The sequence below is a fragment of the Odocoileus virginianus genome, chromosome 22, assembly GCF_023699985.2.
Source record: "Odocoileus virginianus isolate 20LAN1187 ecotype Illinois chromosome 22, Ovbor_1.2, whole genome shotgun sequence".
Classification (NCBI taxonomy): Eukaryota; Metazoa; Chordata; class Mammalia; order Artiodactyla; family Cervidae; genus Odocoileus; species Odocoileus virginianus.
Window position 1 is genome coordinate 11,581,233 of NC_069695.1, and position 19,324 is coordinate 11,600,556.

The following is a 19,324-nucleotide window of genomic DNA, read 5'->3' on the forward strand; positions in this document are numbered from 1 at the left end:
CAACCCATGCATCCTCCCCGGGGGCTTCCCTGGTGGTTCAGATGGTAAAGAATGTACCTGCTAATGCAGGAGACCCAGGTTTGATCCCTGCATTGGAAAGATCTCCTGAAGAAAGGAAGGACAACCCACTCCAGTCTTCTTGCCTGGAGAATCCCATGGGCAGAGGAGCCTGGCAGGCTCTAGTCCATAGGGTCACAAAGAGTCAGACACGACAGAAGCAACTTAGCACACATGCATGCACGCACGTATCCTCCCTGCCTACCTTCAGCCTCTACCAGATTGTCATAGTGCGTCTCAAGCTCTCAGCACGATGTCACTCTCAACTCTGGGTCATCACTGAAGGCGCTCGTGAAAATGCAAAGTGATGTGCCCTGGGCTAAGGCTGGACTGATTCCTGATGCTCCCATTCATAAGATGAAATGCAAGGGTGGTACATGCGGGTACACAAGGGTGGCTGGAGAGTAGTAGGAGGTGGGCGAGGGGAGACAGGGTTTTCCCCAACGGCGTGCAGAGTAATAAGCCCCACAGTAAAAATACAGACCTAGCACTTTGGCCAGCAAAGGGTGCCCGAGACAGAAACTGGATGGTGAGTCGATGGCTCCTCGGGAGGGAGCTGGTCCTCCTGGGTCCCACTTAGAGAGGTCCTAATGATTACCTCCCCCACCCCATACTCCTGACCGAGTGCGTGCCAACCTTCTGGATCATCGGGGCAAAGTCAGAAACCTGCCCTCTGCCCTGTGCCCGCCCAGCCTGTCTGAGCCACGTCTGTGGCCCACGGTTCAGAGGCACCAGGTTTCCTGCTCAGGGTGACCATCTGCTCTCTGACACAAGGAGCCAGTCTGCTGCGGCCGCTCAGGATGCCAGGCCAAACATGCACACAGCCCCATAGAGTTTTTTTTCCCCTTCTTCCTAAAACTATCTCATCCTTGGGTCGACACATGTCTTTCCCAAGTTCAGTGTCAACCTCAACAAACAGAAAGCCTAAAATGGGATCCTTTGCCCACAGAGTCCTCCCCTTAAGCTGAAAAGAGGAGTCTGAAGACAAGTGAAGGGCAGCATAATCCGGAGGGAGGGGTGAGCGATGGATAAAGCTGGCTCGGGCGGTCCCTCGGAGAGGAGACTCGGGAGACGGGCTTGGCCTCCCGCCCACCAGTGAGCGTCCTGCACACTCCCCACCGTGCCCGCCCCATCCCTGAATCCCTCAGCTGCTGCACCTGCACGCCAGGTGGGCGAGAAACCTCGGGTGTGGCAGGGAGAGATCTTTCAGTCCATGCCGTCTGGGGCCTGACGCATGCCAGCAACTCATGGGGAAGGTCAGGGAAGAGGATCAAGGCAGGATGAAAAAGAGCTTGAATAGTGACAAGTGGGTGCCACGTGCAAAGGGGCCAGCGAGGCAGGTGAGCAAGGGCCCAGGTGGAGGGAGCCGCTGGGGGCAGACTGGAGAAGCTTCGGGGAACAGAGAGCAGACTGAGGTCGAGAAATGCAGTGAGTGGGGACGGCTCTCTAGGAGGAAGCAAGAAAGGGGTGGTGGGAGGCGGGCCAGGCCTGTCTTGGGGGGAAGGGGGAATTGGGGTAGGGGTGGTCAGGTACAGCTGGTGCTGGGGGGGTGGGGAACTGAAGGTCTGTTTGACCGCGGTTCAGTAATTCCCCTAGAATAATTCCTCTGCAAACCCTGCAGTGTCAGTGTGCTAGTGACGCAAAGTTTTCAGCTCCCCATAAGGCACTGGTGAGTACACCTATACACCTACAAGCTGGAGCTACAAAACTCGCCACGGGTGTGGGCTTGTCTGCTCCTGGTGCCTGGGCTGCGTGTCCAGGCCAAGTTAGAAAGAACTGGCAGCTCCATCAGTTCTGCATCTGAAGGGCACCGAGATGCCTGCAGGTGCTGGGAGAGCGGGTGACAATGACACAAGCTGCCATCTCAGTGATGACGACTGGGCATGCCGGGGACACCTTGGTCTTAATCTCCCCCCCGGAGGGGAGCTCAGCACAGCATCACCTCCGGGGACCCGCAGGCCTGTCTTCTGGAGTTATTTTAACTCTGTTCGCTGATGCCTTGCCTAATTGAACCCCTGCATCACTTCTGGAAACCAGGACCTCCCAAAAATACTCCAAACCATAATAGAGGCCACCTTGGCTTCCCCCAAAAACACACGCATTGGAATAAATGGCTAAAATTACATTACTGGGAAGACTCAGAAATAACTCTTGGAGCTCAGGGTAAATGCTGACCCAGGCAGGAAGGCTCCTTGGTATTTTTAAAACCTGTGCTCCCGTCCCTGCTGGGAGCCTTGGGGAGTGAAGGGCACCCTTTTGGCCTGGCCTGTCCTCCTGGGATTGTGTCCGGGGGGAGCTGGTGGCCAGAGGAAGCTCTCCTCCCACCCCAGACTGCCCTCCCCTGAGAACTGCTCACTGTTCTGGAACTCACAGCACCCTTCCTCCAGCCTCTCAGCAGGTGGGGCCCCTGAAACCTGGGACATCTCTGGGCTATTATAGGAACTTCCTAAATCGGTCCACGTATGAATCAACTGGACCAGGGGAGGGAGCTACAGGCATGACTAACCTGGGGGAGGGTGCAGAGGGCAGAGGGTGGGCAACCTTGCCTGGTGGGTCTTGGCCGAAATCTCACCATTTGTTCATTTCTTTAAATGATGCTCGAGCCCCCCATCCCTCAGCCCTTTTGAAAACAGTGGCCCCCAAGCTGCCTTTACAGCCCTGACACAGAGTTAAGGAGGGGCTTAGTCAGGGGGTGGATGTTGGAGGTGGTGAGGGATCCAGGGGAGAGAATTCTCCAGCAGATAACTGGTTAGGGGTCCAGCCTCTGAGCCAGGATGCTTGAGTTTGCAGCCTGGTTCAGCAACTCCCCGCTCTCTCTTTGGGGGAGTTACTCCCCCTTCTCCGTGCAAGTTACTTTCCTCATCTATAAAATGGAAATAAAAAGTAATCTCCTTCCTAGGATTGTTGGGAAGACTATACAAGCAGATATTTGCAAAGGGTTCAGCATGTCCTGAACACCGTGCCCGTTAAATCGCTGAGCAACTCCCGGGCAGGCTTGCCTGAACCAGCGGGCTACACACCCTACCCTAGGGGTAAGGTGGTCCCAGGCAGCATTCCATATTGGTAGCCGGAATGCTGGGACTGTGGAACCTCAATCAGGTACGGCTGGGTGCCAAGTGTACTGGCCAAGACCACATGTGGTCCCCAAAAATGTACACAGGAGCATCAGACATGGCCCAGATTTCTGGAACTTTCTGGACGGGGTGAATGCGCTGGGTTAAAGATAAAAGGGGAGCGAGTTATTTGCACTGAAAGCCCCAAATGGCCTCTAGAGTGTCTCTGTCTTTCCACCCACAGCGAAGGAATGGAATATTCCTGGGAAGCATTCTTTGTCATCGTTAACCCTGGACTCTCCCCAATACATTTGAAAGTTTTAGCTGCCAGAGTATAACAGAAGTGCCTCGGGCCGCACAAAGATGGAAACCCAGACTCCACCACTGCTGGCCCGATCTTCCTTCCTTCCCTGCACATGGCCCAGGATGGAGGGGTCCCAGGAGCAAATGCCAGGAAAGAGGGGACTCATGCCTCGGTACTTGGAGCCGGCATGGGGCTAGGGTCTCTCGTGTACATCACACCTCATCTAACGGCATTCTTGCAGGCTACAGTCAGTGTCTTTGGGGGCAAGAAGAAGAATGAGCTTGGCGAGGGTCCTTATCGCCTCAGATCCCCTGGCTGGCGAGGGGTGAACTGGTCTAGAAGCCAAGTGAGCCTGACCAAGGCCCTCATACCCACCACGCCAGCTGCCCCGCATGAAGGCTGTGCAGACTTGGCACCAGACGCCCGGGCACTTGGGGCGGAAGGAGTTGCCTGTGTCCCTCCATGCTAGCAAGGGAGAGAGGGTTGGGGTTAACATTTGTGAGCCAACCCCAAATGTCCAGCATTTCAAAAAAAGGGAGACTGAGACCTCTAAGGAGGTGTAATTAAACCAACTCAGGTACTCAAGGTGTCCATTCTACGCTCTGTCCTGGGCATTTATCTCTAGACGGTCACTCTCCTTGTCAGCATCCCTTCTGCTCTCTAAGCCTTTAGGCACATGCCCTTGCCTCCTCGCCCCCAGGTCTCCCTTTTCTGTCCTCTAGGGTTTAAGGGGTCTGGATGAATCCTATTAGCTGGAAAAAGGAGCACAGATCGAACACGAAGGAGCAGTGCTCAGCTCCCCAGCAGTGGGCCCAGACCAGAGGGCAGCAGGCCTGGCACCAGGAGCTCTGCCAAAATGCACGAGACAGCCATGCACAGACAAGGGTCCTGGGCCCAGGGACTCGCTGGTCCTTCCCAGGGAGAAGGACCCCAGGGACTGGCTTTTTCTCCTACGAAGTGTGATGCTGAGGGCAGGTTCCGAGCACAGAGCACGCGCCAGGAAAGAGGGACAGGAAAGGGCGAGTCGTGAGCCAGCCCTCGGGGCCCTCTCGGTAGCCTGTTGTGCCAGGAGGGCTGGGAGAGACCAGCATCATCCAAAGGATGATCATCTGGCCATCGTGGTCTATACAAAGGCCCGGGTCTTCTCTCAGTGTAAACCAGGCCCCCGTGTCAATCAAACACAGACCTGGACATCTGGCTTCATGAAATGAGCTGCTCTTCTTTCCAAGAGAGCTTGGGGGTGGGCGTGGGGAAGGAGGAGAAGGAGCCTAAAAATAATTCCTATCTGACTCATTTTGCTTTGAATCTGACAGGGCTGCCTGCCAGGTGGGGGTTTGCCTGTCCCATTTTCTTATCTATCTTTAGCAGGGACTTAATGAGGGCAATTTCCTTGCTGCAATATAAAGACAAACTGCGGGCAATGGCAGTGTAATCCGTCTCGCTGTCCCCTAGGCTCCTGATGACAGGATGACAATGATGGTCACTTCAGGCCTCAGCTGTCTGGAGGGCTTGGGGGACAGTGTCGGCCCAGGATGGGAAAATGAAGCAGTGGCCACTCAGCGAGACCCAAGCCGGGTAACAGCCGTGGAGGGAAGTGGCTCCCACTCTCTGCCCTCCCCCCATCTCTGCTACCACCCCACAGACGGGATGAACTACTCAGCCTAAAACCCCATCACTCACAACACAGTCCTTCATCTTTAGCATCTCTCCATGCTTTTTTTTTGATGTAGACCATTTTAACAGTCTATTGAATCTGTGACAGCATTGCTTCTGTTTTTGATTTCCTGGACACAAGGCAGGTGGCATCCTAGCTCACCAACCAGGGATTGAACCCGTGTCCCCTGCACTGAAAGGCGAAGTCTTAACCACTAGACCATCAGGGAAGTCCCTCTCCCACTGTTTTAAAGGGCTAGCACAGTCCATTTTTATCACTCACAGTAGTTAACGCTCTATATGACTATGTAACTAAACTGCGCACACCAAACTAGCGACTACTGAACCACTGCTCCCAAGAGAAAGACAAGGTTAGGTTCCTGTGAGACTCCGGTCACATGTTTTTTTCCAACTGATCAATACATATCCCCATTTTATGTGTGTTTTGGTTTAAAGACACCTTATTTACTATATATTGTTGATTCGCTAACATTGAGCTCACCACCAACAGCGCTATAGCTCTGGCCAGAAGGAAGCTCATCCAACGAATGTACTTTCTCCAAAAGGCACATAACAGCCTCCTGGCATCTGAGACATTAGACAGCACTGCAGCTCTATGCTTGGGCACCATTTTAAATAGCAAATTCACCAACAAAAAGCACATCGACGTGAAAAACAGAGCCCTAAGTAGATCTCAGAAAAGACACTTGTTTACAATGTGAGAGCTGGAGCAAGAAGGCAGAGGTCTCCGGGTTCAACCTCAGCTGGGAACGTGCGGGTCTAGGTGACTTGAGTGTTTTACCACTCTGGGCTCTAGGCATGTCCATGAATGACTGTGAAACCACTGTATTGACTTAATCACAATTGAGGAACTTTTAACAAGGAGGCAAATTTGCAAATATAGAATCCACAAGTAATGAGGACTGACTGAACTTCCCAAGTGAGTGAAGTGAAGTCGCTCAGTCATGTCCAACTCTTTGCAACTCCATGAACTGGTAGCCCACCAGGCTCCTACATCCATGGGATTTTCCAGGCAAGAATACTGGAGTGGGTTGCTATTTCCTTCTCCAGGGGATCTTCCCGACCTAGGGATTGAACCCGGGTCTTCCGCATGGTAGGCAGATGCTTTACCGTTTGGGCTACCTTAATGACCTTTGTGAGTGAGTAGATGGATGGATTCAAGACTCTGAACTGGATGGATTTCTGATCAGTTCCTGATGGGCAAGATCTGGGGCTCAGTTATCTTTGCAGATGAAGGAGTCCACAACTGCAGGTGAGAGGTGAGGGGCTAAAGGGAAAGGTAAGTTCCTGAAAACAAGTGTGACTTAGAGCCAGGGTTTTAAAGGCAGCGCTGGCATCCCCCAGGGTCCCTGCTGGGAGCCCAGGCGTGAAGAGGAGGAGGGTGGCGTGGGCTCCAGAAGGGAACAAGGAATCTCCCATAACCAGTGAGGGCATCAAGGGTGGGGGAGAGCCATCAGAGTGTGTCAAGCAGTGGGCTTAACAAGCGTTAATGACAATTCTAAAATTAAACTTTTGTATTTAGAGTGAAAATGAGGAGGCAAGCATGAGGCTGCTGACAGGGAGGATGATGTAAAATTAAGGGGGTCGCTAAGAGAAAGGTTTGCCTTCTGTCAGAGAACATGTGCTGGATCAGGGAAGGTAGATTCAGCTACAGCATCCTCAGTAAGATGCTGATGGCCTGGAGGAAATCGTGGGAGAGAGAGACTCTGAATGTTCATCCTCTTGCCCAAGGGAGAGAGCTAAATGGTCCAGAAAAAGGGAGCTCTCCATGTGAGGTCACAAAGGCCCCCTGACCACATGTCGGGAACAAAGCATTAGAGACTGCAGCTAGACGGACAGAGTTCCAGTTTTAAAACTCAGAACAACATAGATACCATCTGTCCCACAGAGATTCCCAAACAGATGATCCAGAAGAAAAGGTGTAATCATTAATAGCTAGCACAGAGTCCCATAGAACAAGTCAGGGCCAGGTCAAATCTACATCCTTTTTTGAAAGGGTTCCTACTCTCACAGTTGATTTCCCTGGTGGCTCAGATGGTAAAGAATCTGCCTGCAATGCAGAAGACCCAGGTTCAAACCCTGGGTGAGGAAGAATGGGAGAAGGGAATGGCAACCTATTCCAGTATTCTTGCCTGGAAAATTTCATGGACAGAGGAGCCTAGAGAGCTATAGTCCATGGGGTCGCAGACAGTCGGACATGACTGAGCGTCTAACACACACACACTACTCTGATACACTTGAAGATCCCTACAAACACCAAGGTTCAGGGAGGGTTTACAGAAGCTTGCCCCATTGCTCCATCCTGGGACCTCCCTAACCCATTAAAAAAACTTTTAAAAAAAGTTGAGATATAACTCACATACCACAGAATCCCCCCTTTGGAATACATAATCCAGGATTTTTAGTATCTTCCCCAAGTTGCATACCCATTGCCATCAATTCCAGATGTCTTGTTCATTTTTATCAGTGACCTAGATGATGTCACAGAGAGCTTGCAAAATCACATCTGATGGCTGACACGAATGCCGTCCCTGGGGGAAAGAGCCAGGCCCCCAGCGAGTGTCTGGGCATGTGGTGGCAGAGGAAGAGGGGGACGGATGAGACTGAAATTGATTGTTGGAGGACCTCATGCCGCAGTCATGGTCAGTCACAGGACAGAGGCAGCAAGAGGGGCTGGGGGCTCTGCTCACCCTGCTGCACCATCCAGGGACCCCGGGGAGGTGGTGTCTGACGTGGGACAGCTTCCCTCCCGCTTCCCATCCAACAGAGCACCTGATACCAGCTGGGGACGACCGTGCCGTTCTTTCCCTCTTCTCAAATCCGCTTTGCACGTGGAGTAAATGAAGTGTTCTGAGACCTCACTTAATGAAACAAATTAATTTGGAGAAAGGCTCTCCTATCTCCCTGGCTGCACAGGCATCGTGCGAGGGACTGCTAATGCCTCCATTAGCTGCCCCGCTCTCACTGCTGGGAGGCCGGCTCTGGCGCCTGGGGGGACTGAGACTTCTGATAGTCTGGGCTGGGCCCTGTCGGAAGCCAGGAACTCTTTTCCTTCTCAATTGTGGGTAGAGGCTGGCTCTGTTTCTAGGGAGCTTTGTGAATGTGGCTTTCAGGGCAGTGGGAATCCCCACTCCTAAACCTGTTTCACTAAGGCTTCACAGTCCCCTCACCTTAACAGCTTCCCATCTCCCTTTCAAGTCCTCCTTGCAACTGAAGGCTAGTTCAATGCCCAACTCCTCCAGGAAGCATCCCGTAATTACCCCCACTGGCCCCTTTCTTGGAACCTCCTTGAGGAATTGAGGATGCTGCATAGTCATGGGCCATGCACTGCTGGCTTCTGGGGGCCCACTGTGCAAGCTCTGCCTCAGACCCTTGAGAGCAGGGGTTATGGCCGGGCTCTTGTCTGCTTTCTCTGGAGCACAGACTGGAGCCCGGAGCACTGCTCCATCAATCCAAGCTGGAGAGTTCGAGAGTGCTTCCCCGCAGTGCTGGCTATGATGTGCGCCCAGGGCTGGGTTCAAGAACAACGCATGCACCCGGGGCTGCTGGATGTGCCATGATAGACAGTCCTCAGCGGTCGGCCCTACAAAAACTGGGGTGGAGAGCCGCCATTTCAAGGTCAAAGCTGTCCTCATCAGATGACGAGAGCAGACACAGAGATACAAAGACCTGCCTGTTTTCTTCATCTGGGGACAACTCTACAGAGTGTCACCCCAATTTCAGGACTCCTCATAGAATCAGAACTCCCTACCCAGACATCACTGCAGCTCATGGCCCCCTCTTGCCCAATCCGCTCCCCTTCCTTCTGGGACCCTAACGGCACTCCTGAGTCAGCATCCTGCCAGCTCATCTTCATCCCAGACCCCGCTTCCCCGGGAACACAGGCCATGACCTGCATCCTTGGCCTCAGATGCCCATTCCTTTAGAAGCAGTAGGGGTGGAGTTGGAGGGGGTGGGAATGAAGGAAATGCCCTTGGAGGTGAGACCTCACTCAAGGTCAACACCAGCAGCGGGTCAGCGGCTCGGCCAGGACTCAGCCCTTCAGTGTCTGCCGCCCCCACCCCCACCCCCTTGCAGCCTGAGGGCAGGGAGTGCCCCAGTGCGCGAGCATCCGTGGCCCCCACTTCCATCAGTGGGTGTCCGGCCCCAGTGGGGACACAACACCCAGAGGCAGGCTGCTCTTTTAGGAACGCACGAAACACTCATTTAGCACATTCATATCGTGAGACGCATAATTCTGTCTGAAATCGGCAAACATCTTTAACTCGTTCCCCAAAATAAACAAGCGGTTACCAGTTGCCCGTGTTTTGAGAACATTTTTAAAGGAGAAAACCTTTGAACCGTTCACGAGCTTAACCTTTTCCTTCTGCAAAATGAGGGAAAGACGCCCACGAGTCAGTTTCAGACACCGAGGCCCTCGGAGCCACGCATAGAATGTGGGCGCAGAGTCTGCAGATGGCTGCTCCTGGGGGCCCCGTCCCTGCCCCCCCGACTGTGGGGGCAGAGCTCTCAAGTTGATTCCGAGAAGAGAAACAACTGATCCCAGGTGCCCCACCCCTGAAGGGGATGCAAGGAAATCTCGCTGGGCTAACAAGCAAACCTGGCACCCATGGGGATTTGGGACAGCCCCCCTTGTTCCCCTGGCCCCCCGCCTCGCCTCGGCAGACATCTGCAGTCCACTTTCGCCTTACGGTGTTTTCCGAGCACCTCGGATTCCCCCCTGATCTGAAGAGTGGGCTGGCGCTAAGACCTTACAGGGATGAGCTTGGTTAAGTTTCCCAATTAGTGAACCCATTTTACAGAAGAGATAAAGTTTTCAAGGTACGAAGTAATTTACCAAAATCATGGAGGTCGCGAGCAGCAGAGCTGGCATTCACGTCCCACATCTAATTCCAGGGCTTGTGCCCCAGACTTGAACAACTGGAGAATAAAAGGAGTCAGGGCCCACTCAAGACCTCAAGGAGCCATGGGGAACTCAGATATGATCTAGACTTCCATCAGGGTTAGGGCTCTAGAGCCCAGTTTAGAAATTCCTGTTTCAGGCTTCAGGGTGAAACACAGACACCCCCAGGATCCGCGACCCACCTGGCTGCCGGGTGGGTGATCACAGCTGTCAGACACCAAGTCCAGCTGCTCTGCGGTCAGAGGGGAGGCCACAGAGCCCGGCAGAGCCTCGGAGACAGCAGGGGATGGAGCCGACCACCTCCCTTCACGTGACACTGCAGCCACCACCAGCCCACCCCAGTTTCGCCTCCACCACCTCCCTGCTCTAGGTCTTTTCTAGATCACAGGTCCACTGGAGGCTGTGGAGTCAAAAGGGCCGAGAACCGCAGTCAGCACAGGGGAGTTCAGCTCGGCTGCTTCTGAGCTAAACAACGTTGGCTGGTGTCCCTGGCCTCAGTTATTCCATCTGTTAAAAGGGAAAACAGCGCCTTCGCTCCCTTGCAGTAAAAGGGGAGAGATCAGAGGCCTGACACAGACAGATGCTGGCTGTGCCTTCGGCCACCAAACCTGATTCCGGTCACCTCCCCACCCTGCCACCCAAGGAACGCAAGCCTCTCTTGGTGTGGCTGACGCCCCACGACCAGGAAGGTTAACCTACAAAAGTGTTAACCGTCCAGGTCAAGTATACAGGTTTGGGGCTCAGCAAGGCCTCAACTATCCATCAACAGCTGGAAGGTTAGGGTTGACCAGATGATATTCTGCAGCCATCCCTCAAACATCAGAATCACTCACTCCACCAGGAAGGGATCAGAAGGCCCCTAGTGCTGGCTGCCTGCTTTCGGACAGTGAGGTCCCGAAACTGTCTGGCTGCCTGCTTTTCTCCTGAAAGTCCCCACCGCCTGCAGGGCCGTGGCGGCCGAGCGTTGTCCTGCACCATATTCCAGATTGTGAATACAGGTGGGGCCCCGCCTGGCGCACAGCATGGGCTCCGTGCGCGTCTGCTGCCCTGAATGGCAGAGTCTGAGCCCCTGATGGTCAGGATGTTTGTTCCGTGAGCCCGTCTGTGGTCCAGAGGAACACTCTCTCCTTTCACTTCAGCAGATCTGCTCCGGTTCAGGGCCCGGGAGAGGTGGGGCGGCCGCTCCTCAGCACTCAGTATAAATCTTTCAAGAGTTTACTGGCATGAACATTCTTTCCCTGCAGTCTCCTCTCCCCTGGCCCCGGCCAGGGAGCCTCTCCTCACAGGACATACTTTCCATCCCTTTAATCATCTTTATTGCCTTGCTTTGGACCCTGTCCCGGGTCCACATCCTTTGCGAGGTGTGCTGACCTCACCGGGCATTTGTTAACATGAGCGCGGCTCAGCGGAAGGCCGGCTTACCGCTGCCTGTATATCACACTCCTCTTCCTACTTTCCTGGGTCACGCTGCTGCTTTCCGGAGGCCTGCACTGTCCAGGGGCTCGGGCTGAGAGGGGTGAACTGGCCCCCGAGTGGAGGTGTGGCTGACGTGGATGCAGACAGCAGCCCGCCCCTGTCTGCTGTCCAGGGGGCCCAGGGGGTGACTTCTCCTGCGGAAGCTTGGGGACTCCCTGAAGCTCCACACACATTCTGGGGACTAGGGGGCAGGAGAGGAGTGACATGCCCTTCCTGATACCTCCTCGGTCCCCATGTGAACCCCACTTCTCCTCTGGGGGTGCTCCCTACCACTTTCCTCTGCGGGGAACCCAGAAACCAGGGATTAGCTGCACGGCAAAAAGGCAGCACATAGAGAATGATGACCACACTCTGGTCAGGCCAGGAACAGGCTGGGTCCAATCTCCCTGCTCCATTTTCCCCACTGATGCCACTACACGAAGTGCCGGGTGGGTCTGTGTTCTAAGCCTGGACTGCCTGCCTCCCAGCTGGCTGAACACTCACCATCCTCTGGGAATGCTTCAGTTCCACTAAATCCACCAGCTCATGACATTCCTGGGGACTGGACCGCCATCCACCTCGAGTTGTGGCCACCACCCAGCACCCCTTTTCAAGGCCCGTGTGTGTATGTGTGTGTGTGTGTGTTTAGTGTATGTGTGTGTAGGGCGGGGAGGGGATCAGGGACCCTGGGCAGCCCTTGCCTCCAAGAAGTTGCACAAGAAGAGGTGTTTTTAATTCTCTGAGCAAGCAAGCTGACTGAGCTGTTTCTTGGCTCTTTGGGAACATTCTCTGTTCAGTAAAGGTAAAATCACAAGCTATCGCCTTTATCTAAGAAGAAATCCCCTGTAGAGGAGAACCTCGTTTCAACTCTTCAAACAGAGCCTTCCCCCCTCCCTTCCTTCCTTCTTTCCCTCTTTGTCTTCCTCCCTCCCTCATTTTCATCCAGAAATCATTTACGCATGTTCAAACAAATGAAAAATACTCGAACCCTGCTTTTGCACAAGTGGCCACATACGAAAGAAATGTTCTGCACCTGAACTTTTCCATTCGAAATATACCCTGAAGACCTTTCCTTGTTAGACAGCCTTTTAGGAAACACAAGTTCAGCCTCCCAGATGCCCAGCCTCAGGTGTTTGCCCCTATCCAGACCTTTCCCCAGGCACTTTTTCTGGCCCCTTGCTGTCACCCAGTTCTCTGCATCCCTGGGGAGATCCCGGTTTCTGCCTTAGTTTACGAGAGCACTCCCCCCCATACACACACCCCAGGGCATTCAAGAGAAGCAGCGTGTGTCGCTGTCACAGCCCAGCCCAGCACAGGCCAGGGACAGGGCAGAGGAGAAACAGAGAGTCCTAGAACTGTGAGCTCCAGAGCCTCCTGGAGGCCATGTGTCAAAACACACGCCGGCAGGTCAGAGTCCCCGAGGACTGCTGCTGTGGCTGCCCAGTCTGTGCAAAGACCTTTTCTCTTCCTCAACTGCAAAACCTGCCCTGGACTCCTGCAGGGATCCAATCCTGGGGCCACCCAAGAGAAGGGCGGCCCCCCACCCTGTAACCAACCCCACTGCAGCCACAGCACCTCTTATTGTATCGGCTAGTGACCAGGAAAAGCAAAACGCAGGCCAGGACCGCAGCTACACAAGGGCCGGCAGAGGCAAAGAAAACCCAAAGCTGGCGATCGAGAGTCTCCTACCTTCGGTCATTTCTCCTCCTCCGGAACAGCTTCTTCGTGTGCGCGATCTCCACCTCATGGGGCATCGGGTGGTAGCCCTGCGTGGTTGGGGGAGGAAGAGGGGCGTCAGTAAATCTGAAAGACAGCAAAGAACTTCCGGGTCTGAACGAACCTAAAACAACATCTACAACAACAAAACGATATCGAGAGTTTGGAAAGGCTAGGCTCTGACCGCCAAATCCAGATTGAAAAACAGAGAATATTCGAGTCCACGTATTTCCCACCAGGTGATGATGCTGGAATCACAGAACCGAAGAACAGCGGGGGCCCTAGACTTTGTCAAATCCAGTCATTCAAATGAGAACATTCAGGTTAGGAGAGATGGATGAGGAGGTGCAAGGTGTGGCAGAGAATTAGCAAGAGAATCAGATTCTGGAATCTGATGGTGGACAAGCTAACCCTCTAACATAAGGCCTCCTATCACCATGGGAATGTGACTATCTTCTCTGAGCTGTGGAGAGGAACAAGGAGACACAGCCTCCTTGCAAACCCCGAGCCTCATGCAGCCAGAATGCGCTAGGACCCAGTTTTCTCCTCATCCTAGTCCAGGAGGCCTCATGCAGTTTTTTTTTTTTTTTTTTTAACCAAAGATCCTTGTTACTTATACTCCTGGGGTGTATTTAGGGGAAACATGCAAATAGCTAATGTCTTTTTAAATATTAAATTGTGGGAAATTCTAAGGCTGGTCTTTTGAATATTGTCATCATGATAACAACTATGTATATACATGTTTACATCAAGGCTGGAAAGAAGTGTCAGTTGCTCCATCATGTCCAACTCTTTGTAACCCCATGGACTGGAGCCCTCCCGGCTCCTCTATCCGTGGGAGGTTCCAGGCAAGAATACTGGAGTGGGTTGTCATTCCCTTCTCCAGGGCATCTTCCCCATCCAGGGATTGAACCTGGGTCTCCTGAGTTGCAGGTGGATTCTTTACCACCTGAACCACCAATGTATTTACATTGAGGCTGAAGAGAAACCCTTTTCTTACCATGCCGGGCTGATGGAGTAAAATGCCAGGCAGCAGGCAGGCAGAATTATTTGCAGAAGGCGGGCTGATAGCCAGCTCTTTTCTTATCGCTCCCCTCTCCCCAGGAAAGTGTGTTCTGGTGGGACACAGGAGAGCACTGCCCTTTTATTATGGTCTGGCTGGGGCAGGGTGGGAGGGCTTGAAGGCTGGTGGTCTGCAGGGAGGGGGTGGCCTGGCTTGGACCCGGGACACCTGCGCACCGGTTGTGATGCAGAGTGCACAGCCTGAGCATGGTCCCCACGCTGCCCACAGGGCCGTGGGCGTGCACGGGGTCAGAGGGTGTGACAGGCCCGGTGTGCTGGAGGCGGCTCAGGGAGAGGCCAGTGAGCCCCTAGCTGCACTTTATAGACAAGGAGACGGAGGCCCAGACCCTCAGTGAGGACGGCGCATGCTGCTCTCTGGATTCGGGCTCCACAGTAGAGGGTCCTGGCGGGCTGCCTTCCCTGGGCTTTGCCCCCGACCACAGGGCTGATCAGCCTTGGACGCTGGTAACCCCATCAGCCTTGGGGTGCTTCCTGGAGCAGGAATGAGGGCGCTGGGAGGACAACAGGCTCAGGAGGATACAGGGACCCTGGCCTTTCAGACACCGGCCCTAAGACTCCTACTGAGTCCAGGGAGGGAACGGCACAGTTCAAAATTTATTTAATTAACATTATTTATACTGTCGGTCCCTCCCTCACAGCCCGTCTCTTGCCTCCAACAATCAGGCCGAGAAGGCATGAATGAATTCCGGCTCGGGCAGCCACAATGGGCCCCTGCGACCTGAGGATGTGCTTTGTTTAATGGTTTTCTCAAAGGATATTATTTGCTTTCTTTAATACAAAACACAAACAAGGAAAAACACCAAGTCTTCCCCTCTCATTTCCCCTCTCCCACCCTGAACCAGCTCCGGGCTGGCCCCTTCCCTCCCTCCCAGCCTCAGGTCACCGCAGGAACACACTGGGCGGGCCCCACACAGACAATGGCAGGAAGCCGAGGCTCCCTCTCAAGCCGGAGGCCTGGACGGGGAGCTGAGCCCTGAGGCCCGGCCGAGGGACACTTGGCCTTCCACGAGCTCACAAGGTGCTGGCCTCCCCTGCCCGGGCTCCAAAGTCCTGGGCTCTGACCTGCATCCCTGCCTCCCCACTGCCCATGGCTGCAGCAGAGGGGAGCTGCCCTGGTGACCCAGACTCACGGAGTTCCAACTCTCTGCCAGGATTCGGTGTGGCCCGGGGGGCACGCTGGACCACTCAGGGCTTCTAACAAAGCCACTGCTCTGACTTCTGTGCCCTTCCATTGCCTCCAAATCACTAGTATGAATGTTCAGTTCAGTTCAGTTGTCGCTCAGTCGTGTCCGACTCTTTGCGACCTCATGGACTGCAGCACACCAGGCTTCCCTGTTCATCACCAACTCCTGGAGTTTGCTCAAACTCATGTCCATTGAGTCGGTGATACCATCCAACCGTCTCATCCTCTGTCGTCCGCTTCTCCTCCCACCTTCCATCTTTCCCAGCATCTATATAAAATGCCAGAGTAGTTAAAAGTCTGGGCTCCGGAGCCACACTTCCTCTTGATGGTTATGTGACTTTGAACAGGTGACCTAACCTCTATGTGCCTCAGTGTCCACATCTGTGAAATGGAGATAATAATAGCGTCAGCCTCCTAGGGTCCATCTGAGGGTTAACTTCATTGATAAACATGTAAAGAATGTAGTACAGTGCCTGGTATGCAGCAAACCTCAGTAAGTATCTCTGGTGTGGTCACTGCCATCATCATCATTTCTCCCATCACGCTGACCCTCTCTGCTCAGGGCTGAGCTGAGTGCACCAGGACAAACAAGGCTGCTCTGGTTCCTATTCTCAGGCTCCCAGTCCTGGCAGAGTCCACAGGAGGCCGTTTATGAGGGAAGACGGTGAAGGAAGCTCAGGTTAGGGAAGATGGAGGGAATTACAGAGAGTGCGGGGGCCAGGCAGCATGCTAGGAAAGGGTGGAGGAATTCTGCCTGTGTTCTTTTTGGTCAAAGGCTGGTGGATCCCAGTGGGAGGCCAGAAATCAGCTGAACAAAGTGACAAAGGTGACAGAACAAAGCCTTGCACTTCTGAGGTCTCCCTTCCCCAGGAGCACCCCAAGGCCAGTGCTATAGAGGACTGGTCCCACCCACAAGGCCACCTGGGCCCCAGCCTACTGGCACCATGGCAAATAAATGAATGAATGCCTGTGGCACCTGTGTAGAACTTTCAGACTGTATACTTTCAGTCCTGTATAAAACGGGGTGCACTGTATTTATACAGGCTTCACTGGAGGACCTACTTCAATCAGCCCCTTTGTTCTTCAAATTCAAACTGGTGGGGGTACCACGTGACACACACAACCCAATATGCTGCCCACTACCCCCAAAACAAGGGCATCTAGGTGTCAAGAGAGGCAAACACAAGGCCCAAAGAGGAAGAAGGAGGGAGACCGTGAGCTTAGCCATGATCTGCTATCAGATTAGCTGCTGACCCAGGCCAGCCCAAGTTTTTTAAAGCCACTGGCGACCGATGAGGATGAATGTTCAAAGCAGCAGTATTCATAACAGCCACAAACGGAAACAAATCAAATGTCCATTAACTGACAGCTGCATAAATATGTGGTGGTTCCATACAACGGAGTATTACATGGCCATAAAAAGGGGGGAAATTCTGATACAGGCTGCAGCATGGATGAATCTTGAGAACATCATGCTCAGGGAAAGAAGCTAATCATCAAAATCCCTCAAATAGTTCAATTTCACTTTTATGAAATGTCCAGAATTGGCAAATATGCAGAAACAGGAAGTAAATGAGTAGCTGCCAGGGGCTGGGGAGAGGCAGAATGGGGAGTGACTGCCAGTGGGCTTCAGGTTTCCTTGGGGGGTAATGAAAACAATCTGGAATTGGACAGTTGCATAACCTCATGAATATACTAAAAACCATTCACTCATATTATTTTGAAGGGTGAATTTTATGGCATGTGAATTATATCCTACTTTTTTAAAAGGTGGAAAAAATTTTCCTGGTAGAGGTAATAGCAAGTATTTAAAAAAGAAAGATCCAGCCACAGTGAAAAATGCCCTCCCCCCCTTCAATTACTTTCTAGGAAGCAGCTGCCCAAAAACACAGTTCCTGCAAAAGGGCTGGAAAGGGTGGTATGTGCAGGACAGGGCACCTAGTGACAGTAAGGAACCTGGAGAGGAGCATGAACTGGTATCCCCAGGCCTGGCCAGGGACGATGGGGCTCTGGCTTTAGGCCAGAGATACCTCCCTGCTCTTTAGATATTAATAGAATGTACCCCTTGAGTGGAGAATGGGAAATTTATCAGGTCAGAATGACCATTTAGGAGTATATAGAAGTCTCTGCTCTATTTCTTTACTCAGCAAATCCTTCCGTCCCATGCTCTGAGAGCGCCCCAAGTGGTCATCAGTCCAGTTATGAGCACTGCCCCCACCCTGACCCCTGCAAACGAAGAAGAGCCCCACCAGCCTCTGGATCACCAGCTGGCGTGTGAGTTTGGTCAGTCAGTCAGGTGGGTCTCTGCAGTGTCTCCCTGGGCCCCCCAGGCCCCCACTCTCCTCCACCTCTCCGTATGAGAACCCGTCTCCCTGAGCTCTGAGACCTGGTTGCAGTTCCCCCTGCCTAACCTCTGACTACTTTCTATAACTAAGTGGGCCTGGGAGACAAGTAGATTATATAAACCAAGCCTCTCCAGGGAGGGAGGGAAGGCAATACTTCTTCCACGTGCAGCTCGGGCAGAGGACACGTGAAACACACACACGCACAATCCCTAGAGGTCAGCACTGGCCTAGGATGCGGCATTGTGGGCACCATGTTACCGCTCGGGTTGCAGAAACCCGTTATGTGAAATCCGCCCCTCCCAGGGCAGGCTGAGGCTAACACCTCACAACCTGGGATGGCAGGTACTTCTGGGGGATTAAAGGCAGGTGCAGCGGAGCTGCTGACCCTAGACTGGGATGCAGGGGCCTCTCCCTCAGATGGCAGCTATAAACAAGCATCTTGGGTCTGAGGGTTCAGGTTCGGGAGAGAGGGTCATGCAAGCATGCTGAGCCAGCCAACACGTGTGATAGGTGGCGCTGAGACCAGCTGACTCTGTGATAAGAGGTATGTTCACCCAGCCACAGCTCCCCTCCCCCACGCCCCACTCCCCACCTACCCACCCATCTACCCACCCACTCATCCATCCACCCATCCACCCACCCACCCACCTACCAATCCATCCATCCACCCACCCACCCATCCACTCACCCACCCAACCACCCATCCACCTATCCACCTATCCACCCACCTACCAATCCATCCATCCATCCATCCATCCACCCACCCATCCACCCATCCACTCACCCATCCTACAAATATTGTGTTTTAGACACTGCAGATACATTAGTGAAAAAGCAGGAGGCAAAATGCTTGTTTTTACAGAGCACACCTTCCAATGACAGGAGAGAGAGGACAAACAAGTAAATAGACAATATGATCAATGATGGAAAATCCTGTGGAGCAGAACAAGGCGGGAAAAGGGGAAGAGGGCTGCAGGGGTGGGGATGGTCAGGGGCGACGCCTCTGTCACTTGCCAACTAGCCATCAGTCCATCCATCCATCTGGCCATCGTTGGTTCTTCCTCACCCAAGCAGCTCTGAAGGCCAACCACGTGCCAGGCGCATCAGAGGGGAAATAGCAGAACGCAGAGCCCCAGTCCCAGCCCGGGGGAGCTCGGGGGAGCACAGACACGCAGGCCGCCACGTACCGGGCGTCACCGGAGGGGCTGCACGGACGTCTCTGGCAGCCATGAGGAAGGAGTGGGCAGCTCTGCCTGGGGCAGGGGCAGGCAGGCGCTCACCCGGGGCGCTCCCTGAGCCGAGCGCTAATGGGTGGACATGATGGAAGAGAAGACCATACGTCAGGACCTCAGCCTGTGGGCCAACAACTCCCACAGCGCAGGTGGGGTGTCGAGAGATGAGCCAGTATTGTGGGAGGAGGTGGCAGCCTCCTAGCCCTAACCCTAACCCTAACCCAGCCCCTATCAATCCAACAGCTCAGTCTGCTGCCCAGGTCTCCGCCTCCAGAGAGATCAGGATCCTGATCTCTTCGAAAGGACAGACGCAAAATTC

General features: G+C 53.7%; 1 protein-coding gene across 6 annotated transcripts in view; it reads right to left on the reverse strand.

Moving 5' to 3' along the window:
- The window catches only part of CTIF (cap binding complex dependent translation initiation factor), a 316,461-nt gene that overhangs the window by 134,085 nt on the left and 163,052 nt on the right, over nucleotides 1-19,324 (reverse strand). For all 6 annotated transcript variants that reach the window (XM_070452588.1, XM_070452587.1, XM_070452584.1 and 3 more), the window contains one exon: nucleotides 13,136-13,212. In XM_070452588.1, coding sequence (XP_070308689.1) covers nucleotides 13,136-13,212 — 77 coding nt within the window. The remainder of the gene's footprint in view (nucleotides 1-13,135; nucleotides 13,213-19,324) is intronic.